Source organism: Rhinoderma darwinii, chromosome 7, assembly GCF_050947455.1.
Source record: "Rhinoderma darwinii isolate aRhiDar2 chromosome 7, aRhiDar2.hap1, whole genome shotgun sequence".
NCBI lineage: Eukaryota > Metazoa > Chordata > Amphibia > Anura > Rhinodermatidae > Rhinoderma > Rhinoderma darwinii.
This window is the reverse complement of record NC_134693.1, coordinates 112,933,151-112,946,409: the sequence shown is the minus strand read 5'-3', so window position 1 is coordinate 112,946,409 and position 13,259 is coordinate 112,933,151. Positions and strand designations below refer to the sequence as shown.

Genomic DNA, 13,259 nt, shown 5'->3' with positions numbered 1-13,259 from the left:
ATAAGCACAAGAAAATAGACAAACGCACAAGAAACAAACCCAATCCCGAAAGACACAACCCAATTCAGGGCGGCAGGGTGGGAGCTAACTTTTGTACCTGTTATTCCTCCCGCTGCTTCCGGCTCAATGCCGAAAACAGCGGGAGGAACAGATACCGAACCCCAACTCCTCCCCTCTCCATCTCTCCATCTCCTCCCTCTCCCTGCCTCCACTAACCCTTTCCCCCCTGATTGGCTAACCTTCCCTCCTATGGCAGTCATGGAGGCTTTCCCTTAAGCCCTCCGTGCTGCCGTCCAGCCTCGTCTTTACTTTGTGACTTTTGCCTGATCAAACCGAGTTGTGATTCATTGTTTGCTCCATATAAATAACGATATATTTGATGTTGTGTATTTTCTGACCACCACTGCAATCCTTTGTTTTAGATGATTTTAACAGTTTTTATGAGATTATATTATTTTGTCTGTATTTATTGCACTAATAAAGATATTTTGTTATTGACCATGTGTCGTTTTGCTATATGGTTTTGTGGTATACATTTGTAGCTATTTGACAGGTATAATATGCTGCAATACATAAGAATTGTAGGATATTATAACAGCGATCGGACAGTTGGACCTTCAAGTCCCTAGTGAGACGAAAAAAAAATGTTAAAAAAAAGTTTAAAAAAATGTTATACAAAAATAAAAAAGTAAGAATTTAAAGTAATACATTTAAAACTCATCCTTTTTCCATTATCAAGAACTTAATTATTAGAAAAAATAATAAACTATACAGAATTGGTATTGCCGCATCCGTAATGGCCTGAACTATAAAAATATTATGTAATTTATCCAATGCAGTGAACGCCATAAAAATAAATAATAAAAAAACAATACCAGAATTGCTATGTTTTTGGTCACTTTAGAATAAAAAGTGATCAAAAAGTTGCATGTATCCAAAAATGGTACCAATAAAAAAACATGTAGCTCGTCTTGCAAAAAACAAGCCCTCATACAGCTCTGTCGACCAAAACATTTTTTTAAAGTTGTGGTTCTCAGATTGTGGCAACAGAAAAAATACATTATTTTTACAAAATAAATGTTATTGTGCAAATAGTTGTAAAACATAAAAAAGCACGGTGAACGCTGTAAAAAAAAGGATAAAAACAATAGCAGAATTGTTGTTTTTTGGTCACCACGCTTCTCAAAAAATAGAATAAAAAGTGATCAAGAAGTTGCATGTATCCAAAAATGGTGCCGATAAAAACTACAGACTGTACCGCAAAAAACAAGCCCTCACACCGCTCTGTCACAAAAAAAGAGTTATGGCTCTCAGAATATGGCGACACAAAATGTGCAGAGTGCGATCCAAAAGGGGAATAAGATCGGGCACCATTTATCAGTGCGACACAGGCCACAGAACTGCGGATTATTATTTATTTACCACATTATTATATCCTCTTATTATCTACTGATGTACTCCGCACAGTTTACATATGCCCCCAGATTATAAACTGAAATACCAGCAAAACCCCAAACAGAAAAATTACCAAGCAAAATCTGTGCTTCATAAGCCAAATGGCACTCCCTCCATTCTGAACCCTTCAGTGTGCCCAAACAGCAGTTTACATCCACTTATATGGCATCGCCATACCCGGGAGAACCCGCTTAACAGTTTATGATGTATTTGTCTTCAGGGGCACAATCTGGGTATAACATATCGTGCACTTAAATGGCATATCAGCGGAAAATCCACTGCACATTTTTCTAGTAAAAATAGTAGTATTGGGTCATACGCACTGCACCCTTTAATAAATGCCTTGAGGGGTATTTTTTAAAAAATGGGGTCACTTCTTGGAAGTTTTTGCTTTACTATTTGACCTCAGAGTCCTGCAATTGGGGGCAAATGCTATGGAAAAATCACTAAAATAGACCTCAAATGCGCATGGTGCTCTTTCACTCCTTTAATCTAACACCAATCCAGCAAAATCTGCGCTCCTACAGACAAATGACGCTCCTTATTTTCAGAGCCCTGCCGTGTGCCCAAACAGCTGTTTAGGGCCACATATGGGATATTGCTGTACTCAGGAGAAATTGGGTAAAAAATTGTGTGGTGTTTTTTTCTCCAATTAACCCTTGTAAAAATAAAACATTTATGACAACATATGGGGTATTATCGTATTTGAGAGAACTTGATTTACAAATGTTGGTGTTCTTTTTCTCTTTCATTCTTTGTGAAAATGAAAAAAAATCGGAGCTGAAACTACTTTTTTGTGTGAAAAATGTTTCGATTTTAATTTCTATGACCTAATTTCAATAAATTCAGCAAAACACCTGTGGTGTTAAAATGCTTACTATGCCCTTAGATTAATTCCTTGGGAGTGTAGTCCCGAAATGGCGTCTTTTTGGGGATGTTTCCTATGTTTTGGCACCACAAGACCTCTTCAAACATGACATGGTGCCTAAAATATATTCTAATAAAAAGGAGGCCCCAAAATCTAGTAGGTGCTCCTTTGCTTCTGAGGCCTGTGCTTCAGTCCACCAGGGCCACATGTGGGACATTTTTAAAAGCTGCAGAATCTGAACAATAAATATTGAGCTGAGTTTCTCTGCTAAAACCTTCTGTGTTACAGAAATAAAATGAATTATAATGGAATTTCTTAAAAAAATAATAATATATATATATTTGTAAATTTCACCTCCAAAATGTTAACTAGTAAGTATTTTGTGTTGTATTACTATCTGTCTTACAAGCAGATACACTCAAATTTAGAAAAATCAAACATTTTCAAAAATGTCTCTAAATGTAGGTGTTTTTTACAAATAAACACTAAAGGTATTGACCAAATGTTACTATTAACATAAAGTACAATGTGTCACGAGAAAAAATTCTCAGAATCGCTTGGATAAAAGAATAGCATTCCAAAGTTATTACCAGGTAAAGTGACACAGGTCAGATTTGAAAAATGGTGTCTGAGCCTTAAGGCCCAAACTAGGCTGCATCATTAATGGGTTAAAGTGGTTTTACATCTCATAAAGTAGGGGGAATACAATTAGGATATGTCATCACTTTCTGATCGTGGAGTTCTGACTGCCATGACTACTTGATGTTTAGTAAAGCCAATCCCTGTCTTTATAGTTTACCAAATGGGCCATCAATTGTCTGAGAAATGACCCAGATGAAGAGACTATGAAGGAATTCTTCAGTTCTCTTGACTATAAATGCAGCAGAGATTGTGGTATCCATAAAAGTATAAAGCAGCCATTTTTAATGAATACATATGGTTGTTGGCCTTCTACCCTCTCTGGGAGGCCTATGATATATAGAATTGACGCTGCATTCGTTCACATCAGGTATAACCGTCTTGTCTCAGGATTTCTAGATCGATTCTTACCACCTCTATTACCTTTCCAGGACATGGTACATGAGGTAATGGCTGCCCACAGCTGTTCTGATGCCTATTACAAGCTGGTAGGGGAATTGTGAAGCAGTATGTATTCAGGATTATAAGGAGTAAGAGGGCTGAGCACAGGAGATGCAGCATGTAGCGTGTTCTTACTGGTGCAGAGTCACATCCTCTAATGGGGGTCTTTAGGGTTTATTAAAATTCAAAACATAAATTATATATTTTAAGATAATATAAATGATTTCCCCCATGTCACACAGACAGAAATGATCATTTATCCCCTATAAAGAATTCATCAGAGAACGTTCCCATTAAAAACTTCAATTTTATTATTTTCAATAAAAAAATACTCTATACAGTAAAGCAATTGATGAAAACACCCGGAAAAATTACAGATCACACTAAACGTTTCTAGAGGTACAAATCATACAATATCATCAAATTCATATTCCCAATGGTAAAGCCATACTGATATATGTAAATTATGGGTGTGGTCATAAAAGCAGCTCAAACCGGTTATAGCTATTGTGATGTCACAGAGCTTGGGTATAAACAATGATGTTGGTCACAGAGCTGTCACTATCAGTTGGATGTGACCGGTAAGTAATCTATCAATGCTACATCTGTACTTCACGCTAATTAATTAGTTTTATTAGGAACATTGAATTATTCCATCTCTAGAAGATATTGTGTGATAGTGGTAGTAATATGGTATTAGTATTAGTGTGCAATTAAATTGCTCAAGTATCTTAGATTTTCAGGGTAAGTGGCCAAAATTTGAGCTCCCTTATTACCATTATGTTTACCACTTGTAAAAGAGAAATTTCAATATGCTCATATTAGAGGACTGTATATTAGGGGACTATAATTCCTTATATTATTTAGGTTCACCAGAAATAATTACAATTTAATTCAATTCTGAATTTTGATCAATTGATATAAAAATTATTAGTGGGGAATTGATACTGGTCTGGGGCTACTTATCATGGTTTGGGCTAGGCCCTTTATTTCCAGTGAATGGTAATGTAAAGACTATTTAGACCATTGCATGCTTCCGACTTTGTGAGACTAGTTTGGTAAAGACCCTTCCTTGTTTCTATATGACGTTGCCCCTTTGCACAAAGCAAGGTCCATAAAGACATGGAGTGATAAGTTTGGTGTGGAGGAACTTGACACTCTGCACAGAGCCCTGACCCCAACATCAGAGCCTGAACTCACAAATGCTCTTTTAATTAAAAGGGCAAAAATTCCAGAAGAAGTTATAGCCACAAAAGGGGGCCCAACTTCATATTAACATCCATGGCTTTGTAATGGGAAGTACCACAAGCTTATAATGGTGTGAGGGTCAGCTGTCCACATCCTTTTGGCCACATAGTGTATTTTGGGTTTATGTATTGTGATGTCACTACTATTAAAAATAATGATAAATCCATATTGAAATATGCAAATTATGGGTGAGGTCATAAAAGCAGCTCACCCCGGGTATAGCTATTGTGATGTCACAGAGCGTGGGTGTATACTATGGTGCTGGCCTCAGAGCTGTCACTCAGTTGGATGTGACCGGTAAGTACTCTATCAGCACTACGTCTCTAGATGAGTCTCACCTATCAGTTTCTTTATGAATATTTTATTCTTCGGTATAATTCTGCTGTGTCTGCCATTTAATGTTTAGTTTATATTTGGAATAGGTATACTAATTTACTAAGAAGTTGCTAAATGGCAATATGGCGGCCTGTGACTTCTGCTCCAGAGACAGAATGCAGCTTGCAGACAAAAATTTGCATCTGTATTCTGCTGGTAAATTGATAAAGCAACCACAAAAAAAGGGAATGTGAATGTCCTGCAGCCCTGAGAACTTATTATTGGAACCCTTCAGTTTATAACAGGAGTAATTCACATAATAAATATTTACTAGGGAATTACTAATTATGCATTTGAGGTTTTCTATTTGTGTAAAATACACAATTATTATTATTAATAATAATAATTACTAATATAAAAATGTTAGGGAAGTGATTTCTTAAGAACAGCCCTGACCCCGTAATCCTGTATCCTCAAAAGCAATTGTCATTTTTCATTAATATATATATATATATATATATATATATATATATAGATATATATATATATATATATATATATATATAGATATATATATATATATATATATATATATATATATATATATTAATGAAAAATGACAATAATAATAATGTCTATAACAAACTACAGAGGTTCTAAATTATAGTTAGTATCTCTCATATAAAAATTACATAAACCCCGGAAATGTCATACCGTATGGTCAATTCAACAACCAATACATTGTTCCAAAATCCAAACCCCAAGCAATGTCATTCACAGGGGGTCCGAGCCCCAAGACCCCAAGCAATGTGATCTTCAAACACTTATGATTGTCTAGATCCTGTACTTGGAATACCCCTTTCATAACTAATTTCTCCAGCTGGTTTTCTTTAAGTTTTCCCTAACTATTTCTTTTTCTGGTCATTCTAGATCTTGCTGTTGGATTGACACTGTTGGATTACTGTGTTGCTTTTACGGTCAGCGATTTGTCCTATTTTCAGAGAACTAGAGGCGATTAGTTAAATTCAATCTTTACTGTCGCCTGGTTTTCTACCACGGACATTGGTGCAGTTTTGCACCCGGGTTATTAACCAACCATGCCCTTTTGGAAAAAATCCAAAAAATATCATGTGTCTCAGATTCCTGATAATGGAAATCTAATGAAAGAGATACCAACTATGGAGGAACCTAACATCTCACTCCAGAAGTTTTCCAACATCAAAGATATGCCAGCCGAAAAATGCAGCGATCCAAGTCACAGCAAACCTTGTGACATTGGCTCAAAGAACGCCAAGAAGAGCGCAATCAGGAGCTTGGGCAGCAGCGCTGTGATTGGCGCTAAAGAACTGGATCGCTGTTTCCCAAATAGACGGCTGAGATTATACGTTGCCACCTGGAATATGGAGGGGAAGGTGAGAAGTAATATACAATATCTATTGTGAACCATGAGTGTATCTGATCTAAGGCTATGTTCACACAGAGTATTTTGCCGAGTTTATTGACGTGGAAACCGCGTCGCAAAACTCGGCAAAAAAGGCCCGAAAATGCCTCCCATTGATTTCAATGGGAGGCGTCGGCGTCTTTTTCCCACGAGCAGTAAAACTGCCTCGCGGTAAAAAGAAGCGACATGCCCTTTCTTCGGGCGCTTCCGCCTCTGACCTCCCATTGACTTCAATGGGAGGCAGAGAAAGCGTATTTCGCTGTGTTTTATGCCCGCGGCGCTCAATGGCCGCGGGCGAAAAACGCCGCGAAAAACTCTGCGAAAATTGGTGTGCAGGGAGAGGAAAATCTGCCTAAAACTTCCAAACGGAATTTTGAGGCAGATATTCCTCCTGCAAAATACTCCGTGTGAACATAGCCTAAAGTTGGATAAATTTGTAGTTGGATATCACATAGCCATATTATATACTACCCTAGGCCCAAATTTTCTAAACATTTGGGCCAATCAATGTTGCTGCACACACTGCAAACTGTCAAACTAATAATCTATGTCTTTGGAATGGCAATGCCTCTGATCCTAAGACTGCAGCACTGGCCATAGTCTATAAAGACTAAAATCCAATTCGATCAGATATAATTTTTTGTAGGTGATATAGAAGATGTCAGTTTGGTTGGTGCTCTGTGTATACATTATAAATATCTTCATATTTTGAGCAGGAGTTCCCACAAAATCTAGAGGATCTGCTGTTGCCATCAGATGACTCCAAAGACATTTACGTAATTGGCGTTCAGGAAGGATGTCCAAACAGGTAAGTCTTCTCAGGTTGTCTTACAACAGTCTATGTCTGCAGATGGACTACAGGTCGGCTGATTGAAATTCTCTCTTGACCTACTACTTATTGTAGGATCACTCCTAAATTTTCCTATTTAACCCCAGAGGTTATAATATTGATTATTTAATAAATGAGTTCAATATTTTAATCTGGTGTCATTTATTAATATGTAAACTTGAAATTGTGTCTTCTTGTAGACGGGAATGGGAGATAAAATTACAAGAGACTCTTGGTCCACACTACGTGCTATACCATTCATCCGGGCTCGGAGTCCTGTATCTCACCATCTTTATTCGACGGGAACTGATCTGGTTCTGCTCAGGTAAGATTCACTTTCTTACATTTACATAATAAGTCCTAATTGAAGTCATTAGTTTGAACTTATTATTTAGTCATTAGAACTAGATGTCTAAGAACCCAACTCTCAGATTCTTCACTGTGGAGTATTGGAGATCTGATAGTTTACTCCACAGTTACAAAGTGTGAAATGGTGTTGTAGTAATATTTCCAGCGTTTAATAGGAAACTATCTCTGTTTCATTGTTGCATGTTATACTATTAACCACTAACCCTTCTTCTTGTGTTTCATTTCTTATACAGAGGTAGAGCACACCCATGTAACAACCAGGCTATTCCACCATGTCAAAACTAAAGGAGCCTTGGGTGTTGCCTTCACCATCTTTGGGACATCATTCCTGTTTATTAATTCCCATATGAGATGTAAGTATGTCTGTTTTTAATATATGACTATGTACAGTGTTATTGTATATAAAAGTGCTGCTGTTTAATAATAATAAGTTGGAATATATGAGATGACATGAAAAGATCTGTACTATTGATGTTTTGGTGTAAAATTAAAAGTTCTTCCTCATTTGGTCAAACTTCTTCTAATCCATCAAACTTATTCTATATAATGAGAGAATAATACTGGAAGGATAAACGGCCTAATGTCCTCTACAGAATGCTATAGAAATACATTATCCTCTGTCATGAAAATGATTGTGTCTTAGATTTACAGTAATAGAAATATCAGTGTGTCTGGTGTACAGAGTGCGGACCCAGATCATGGAACTCCACCAGTCTCATCTTCTAAAATGTCAATAGAAATCCAATTAATATAAATACTATTTGTAAAAAATTGATTGTTGAGGGAACATTCAGACTACACAGCCCAAGAAGTAGATACGATACCTAGATAATATAGGATAAAGAAACCTATTGTCAAAGAAAACTTAAATATGGTGGTTGTCCTAAATTCCAAGAGGTCATATTTACTGATATGTATATTTTTGTTGGCAGTTGGGGCAGTCCACAAGAGGATCCAGGACTATAAAACTATCACCGAGGGTCTCCGTCTGCCTCAAATTATTCCGGAAAGAATTAACTCCAATGCCTGTGAGTATTACTTATGTGGTTGAACCTATCGATTCCTTTATCTCTCTATTTATCTCCATTGACTCTAATGCAGTCACGTCGTCTAACTGTGTCCTGTGTTTATCTCATTCTACAGTGGACGTCACCAGCCGCTTTGATCGAGTTTTTTGGTTTGGGGACCTCAATTTTCAACTGAAAGAGGACAGAAAAAACGTGGAATCTCTTCTGAAGAACATTAAAGGAAGAGATATGTCCAGTCTCCTCAAACACGACCATCTGAATGAAGCCAAGAACAACGGTACATTTACTAGTAGACAGATCTCTATCACTCCTCAGCCTGTATTATTACCACATACACCTCGACAGATCAATACAAATCGTCATGATGGTTCATATGTTCTCCACATTCTTATATAGCCCTACATCTCTTGCACATGTTTTTAATACTGACATGTTTTTTTTTCTTTTAATTTAAGGGTCCATATTTGTAGGGTTTAAGGAGCACACCATAGAATTCCTTCCTACATATAAGTTCGACATTGGCACAGACACCTACGATACATCAGAAAAGCAGAGAGTCCCATCATATACGGTAAGATATCTTATTTCCAGGTCTACAGAGCTAAAGAAAGAATACATTTCATGATTAGATTTTCATATAATAAATCCCCTCGCGCAAGGTAATGAATTGTTATTATAGATGAAGGAATAATTCTTAAGAACAAAGCATCCAATCCATTTTACTTGTAGTGAGTTTGTCAACGTCTCCCAGTGTAATATGTCTTCGCCTAGCATGGCTCAAAGATACTTATTTCATTAAATCTGTGTGACCAAGTCAAACCTTAAATGCAAGAAAGTCTCAAAATGTATATTTCTTAAATAAAATAGGCCGAAATGTTCAGTCTATGATGCTATGAGGTTTATAAATAAATTATAATATGATTGCACTGATGATATTTGTTATTTTTATGACCTCTACAGGACAGGGTGTTGTTTAAAAGCCAATACGAGGGAGATGTGCGAGTCCTGAAATACGACTCTTGCCCTGTTTTGAAGACCTCAGACCACCGACCCGTTTTTGGTATCTTTGAAGTAAAGCTCAGACCTGGTTCAGATAAGTAAGTCATGATTTCCTCCATGTTGTTGGTATGATTCTTTCAGTAGCCGCCATTACTACATGGGCCTTATAGCCAGAGCTCACACTTTGGGGTAGGTGGCTGTATACCTGGGTGACAGTACTGGAGTAATCTAGGATGTGAAACAAAACAATTATTGTGTGGTTACCTGCTAACATTATCATATGTCTTACATCAATATATTTCTCATTCCAGCATCCCATTGGCTGGTGGACGCTTTGACCGCAAGATCTATTTGAAGGGCATTAGGAGGTTAGGACAAAAAAAGTAGCTGCGTCTGTTCATGTCCTTACAGCACATAAGGTGAGAGCATTGTACTTGTCTATTATGTTTGATGTGAGAATGTTCTTCCATCTCTTAAGTCTTCCTCTGTATCAGTAATTTATTTTATCAACCAACATAAAGAAATTGTAAATAAGTCATTCTATCTTCTAGTTCAATTTTCTTGTATTCAGATATTTATTTAATTTCTAAATGAAGGTTATGGGTTTTAGAAGAAAACTGTAAGCATGTATGTAGTATAATAGATTGGTGGGAATTCATTAAGACTGACGTTTCATACACCGGTCTTAATATAAAAAAACTTGGAGTAAAATGTGCCTAATTTATTAAAAGGCCCACACCTTAATAACTAATAATCCATGTTATTATGATAAATGTGTCGGCTGCTGGGGGCTCTGCTGCTTCAGCTACTCTCTGTCCACTTTTTTAGAAAAGTGCCGTAAGCGGCAGAAACTACATGATAGATACAAGGAACATTGTTATTGATGTAAGACATTACTTGGCATCTTGCAGGACTCCTAAGGAACATTTACCATCACAGGTGCATAAAACAATGATTCCACCTTTGTGAACATCAGAAAGTTCCTGTAACATCCTGAACAGCGCAGCTTTAGATCCAACCCATCGCTTGGATCAATCATCTTCAAGGTTTGTAGTGTAACCCCTAGGATCAAATAGGAAAATCCACAATAAAACCTCTTCTAGATTTTGTGACTGCCAAGAAACACACATTAGTTGAGCATTAATAGCAAATATTTCTCTTGCAGCATAAACATCAATTCCGCAGTATATCTTGTGAGAACTGCGCTCCCTGTGACCGGAGGAGCCGCCATCATTGCTGATAGAAAGGTAAGTTCCTCTAGATATGTCCCCTCTATATTTGGTAAGCAGCCTGAATGATGAATATTTAATAGGATTGTGTGCTTCTCCCCCCAGAAAAAGTCAGCAGATACAAACAGACCATCAACATCAATGCCAATAACAACCGAGGGCAGAACCCGCCATCTTACAAGTATTCCAATGGCGAGACTTAAAATTTTCTACATCTGTCACAGAAGAGACATCAGTGTGGTTACCGGTGCATCAATGTTACCCAGAAGACCAGGCCCAGAACAGGAGAACATGTCATCTCTTCCTGTGTCTCTGGAATACAGATTTCCCACCACTTACTGATACTACAGTATATACTGTGACATCTTCCATTGTTTTTGCTGAATCTTGTATAACATCATCTTTACCATTATATATTTTGATCCACAAAAACCTTAAATAAATCTTTAACATCAATTCATAAGTGTGACTGGTATTTATTAGTGTGTTCAGTGCCCGGCTACAACTTACCACAGTGTATACAATTCACTTATCCGACCCTTCACAGCGCTATTTGTGTGACATCGCGTTTAATCCAGTGGTAGGTGACAGGACATTGTATCATATGTACACAATACAGAGAGTATGGAACGTGCCGCCATATGTACTGGATTAGATCCTGTGTTGGACAAAAAGTGACAGGAGATGTAAAATATTGATATATTTGATAGTTGTTTAAATTTCAGTTCCATAAAATGTAATGTTGGGCTCTCTTTACAAGCGGAGACAATCACATTAAGCAGGGAAGCCGCTAGGGTGACACAATCCCCACAGATCTCAGATTGGACAAACGGGCAGGATGAGAGCTGCCAGTTGAGATTGCCAGTTAGGGCAGAAGTTACAAAGTGACTGATCAACCAAAAATACTTTGTATTGCTAGCCTGAATGGCGTATCGCTAGCTCAGCATTTCATATGAGAACAAAGACCCTCTGCAGCACAAGTTTAAGTTGAGACTGAACCATAGCAAACACATTGTCCCATTCTCACAAGTTAAATCAGAAACCGCCAAGTATAGAGCCTATTTATTAGTGAAACCGTCAAGCTTATGTACTAAATATTATAACCGTGAAGACTGTGCCTCTGTTGGAGTAAAGTTCTGTTCAGCATCTTATACCTGTGTCGTCTGAAGTTCTTGCTGTGCAATTTCCTCTGCGGGGCAGTAACCATCCTAAACCCCCTCCCACCTGTTACATTTGTCCATACTAAAGTCCATTACTCCATTGAAGTCGCCAATTAGTAGCAGTGGATAATCTGCAAGGGCTTTTTATCAATAAACTCCTGTACCACACCAAAGACATAAGGATTAAAGGGTGGCGGTAAATAAATTGAGACAATGATACATTGAAGATTTTGTATTGCACAGTCCAGGAGCACAAACTTTCCTTCTTTTTCTCCCCAATATGTATGGCAGGTTAATTTGCAGTTAGGGTATGTTCACACGCAAACTCAAAAACGTCTGAAAATACGGAGCTGTTTTCAAGGGAAAACAGCTCCTGATTTTCAAACGTTTTTTTAAGCCACTTGCGATTTTCGCTGCGTTTTTCGCTGCGTTTTTTACGGCCGTATTTGGAGCTGTTTTCAATAGAGTCTATGTAAATGGCTCCAAAAACGTCCCAAGAAGTGACCTGCACTTCTTTTTCGCTGCCGTTTTTTAAAAAAAACGGCCCGTCGGAACAGAACGCCGTTTTTCCTATTGAAATAAATGGGCAGATGTTTGAAGAAGAGGACTTACTCCTAAAGCGAAGCAAGGATGAGTTAATGCTCCGTCCAACAAGCAAAAGAAGCTGGTGTGCCACCCATGCCGCATTGCGCCATTATTTGTGTAATGTTTGAAAGAGATTGTGCCTCTTTTTTTGTAGAGTAGTGTTTACATCCCCTTGTGGATGTTTATATACCACTGGTCAGTAAAGAATTTGTTGTTTGCATTACTTGGGTCTACTGTATTTTATTGCTTGCGACTAACCCTGCGGTCCTTGCCGGTACTTGGCCTTACATAGGGATACATTCTATAGACAAGGTGAATGCTAACACTCAATTGCTATTTAGGCTAGGACTTCACAGAGACTGATTGATTTTAATTGATCTTATTTTTAAATTCTATTACTTATTTAAGGGTTGCATGAAACTCAATGTATAGCTTTGTACTGCGGCTGTTGATTTGTAGCTAAAATCAATTAGTTGCATGCCAATGCGTTTCCATGATGGCCTTATTTTCACATTTCCAGGAAAAATAACAGAAGACCATCACAACACAGAGTTCTGAGTAAAGATGCTCCATATCAGGAGAGCTGACAGGTCCGCCTTAAAATGGGTAAATCACAGGTGACGTCTTTTCTGATTGTAGACTTTCTCTTTCCA

At 37.6% G+C, this 13,259-nt stretch overlaps 1 protein-coding gene and 1 long non-coding RNA gene across 2 annotated transcripts; both read left to right on the top strand.

Annotated features, from left to right (window-relative positions):
* The first annotated feature begins 5,901 nt into the window (after positions 1-5,901).
* LOC142657473 (phosphatidylinositol polyphosphate 5-phosphatase type IV-like) lies at positions 5,902-9,258 on the top strand. The gene is made up of 7 exons (XM_075832507.1): positions 5,902-6,378; positions 7,124-7,215; positions 7,437-7,561; positions 7,839-7,958; positions 8,538-8,633; positions 8,749-8,910; positions 9,089-9,258. Exons 1-7 carry the CDS (start codon positions 6,064-6,066, stop codon positions 9,256-9,258), a joined length of 1,080 nt encoding a protein of 359 aa, XP_075688622.1. The 5' UTR covers positions 5,902-6,063.
* Positions 9,259-9,949: 691 nt separating this feature from the next.
* On the top strand, positions 9,950-11,304 carry LOC142657337 (uncharacterized). The gene is made up of 4 exons (XR_012849901.1): positions 9,950-10,051; positions 10,544-10,678; positions 10,798-10,879; positions 10,967-11,304. It is a non-coding gene; the product is annotated as an uncharacterized LOC142657337 (long non-coding RNA).
* The last annotated feature ends 1,955 nt before the right edge of the window (positions 11,305-13,259 follow it).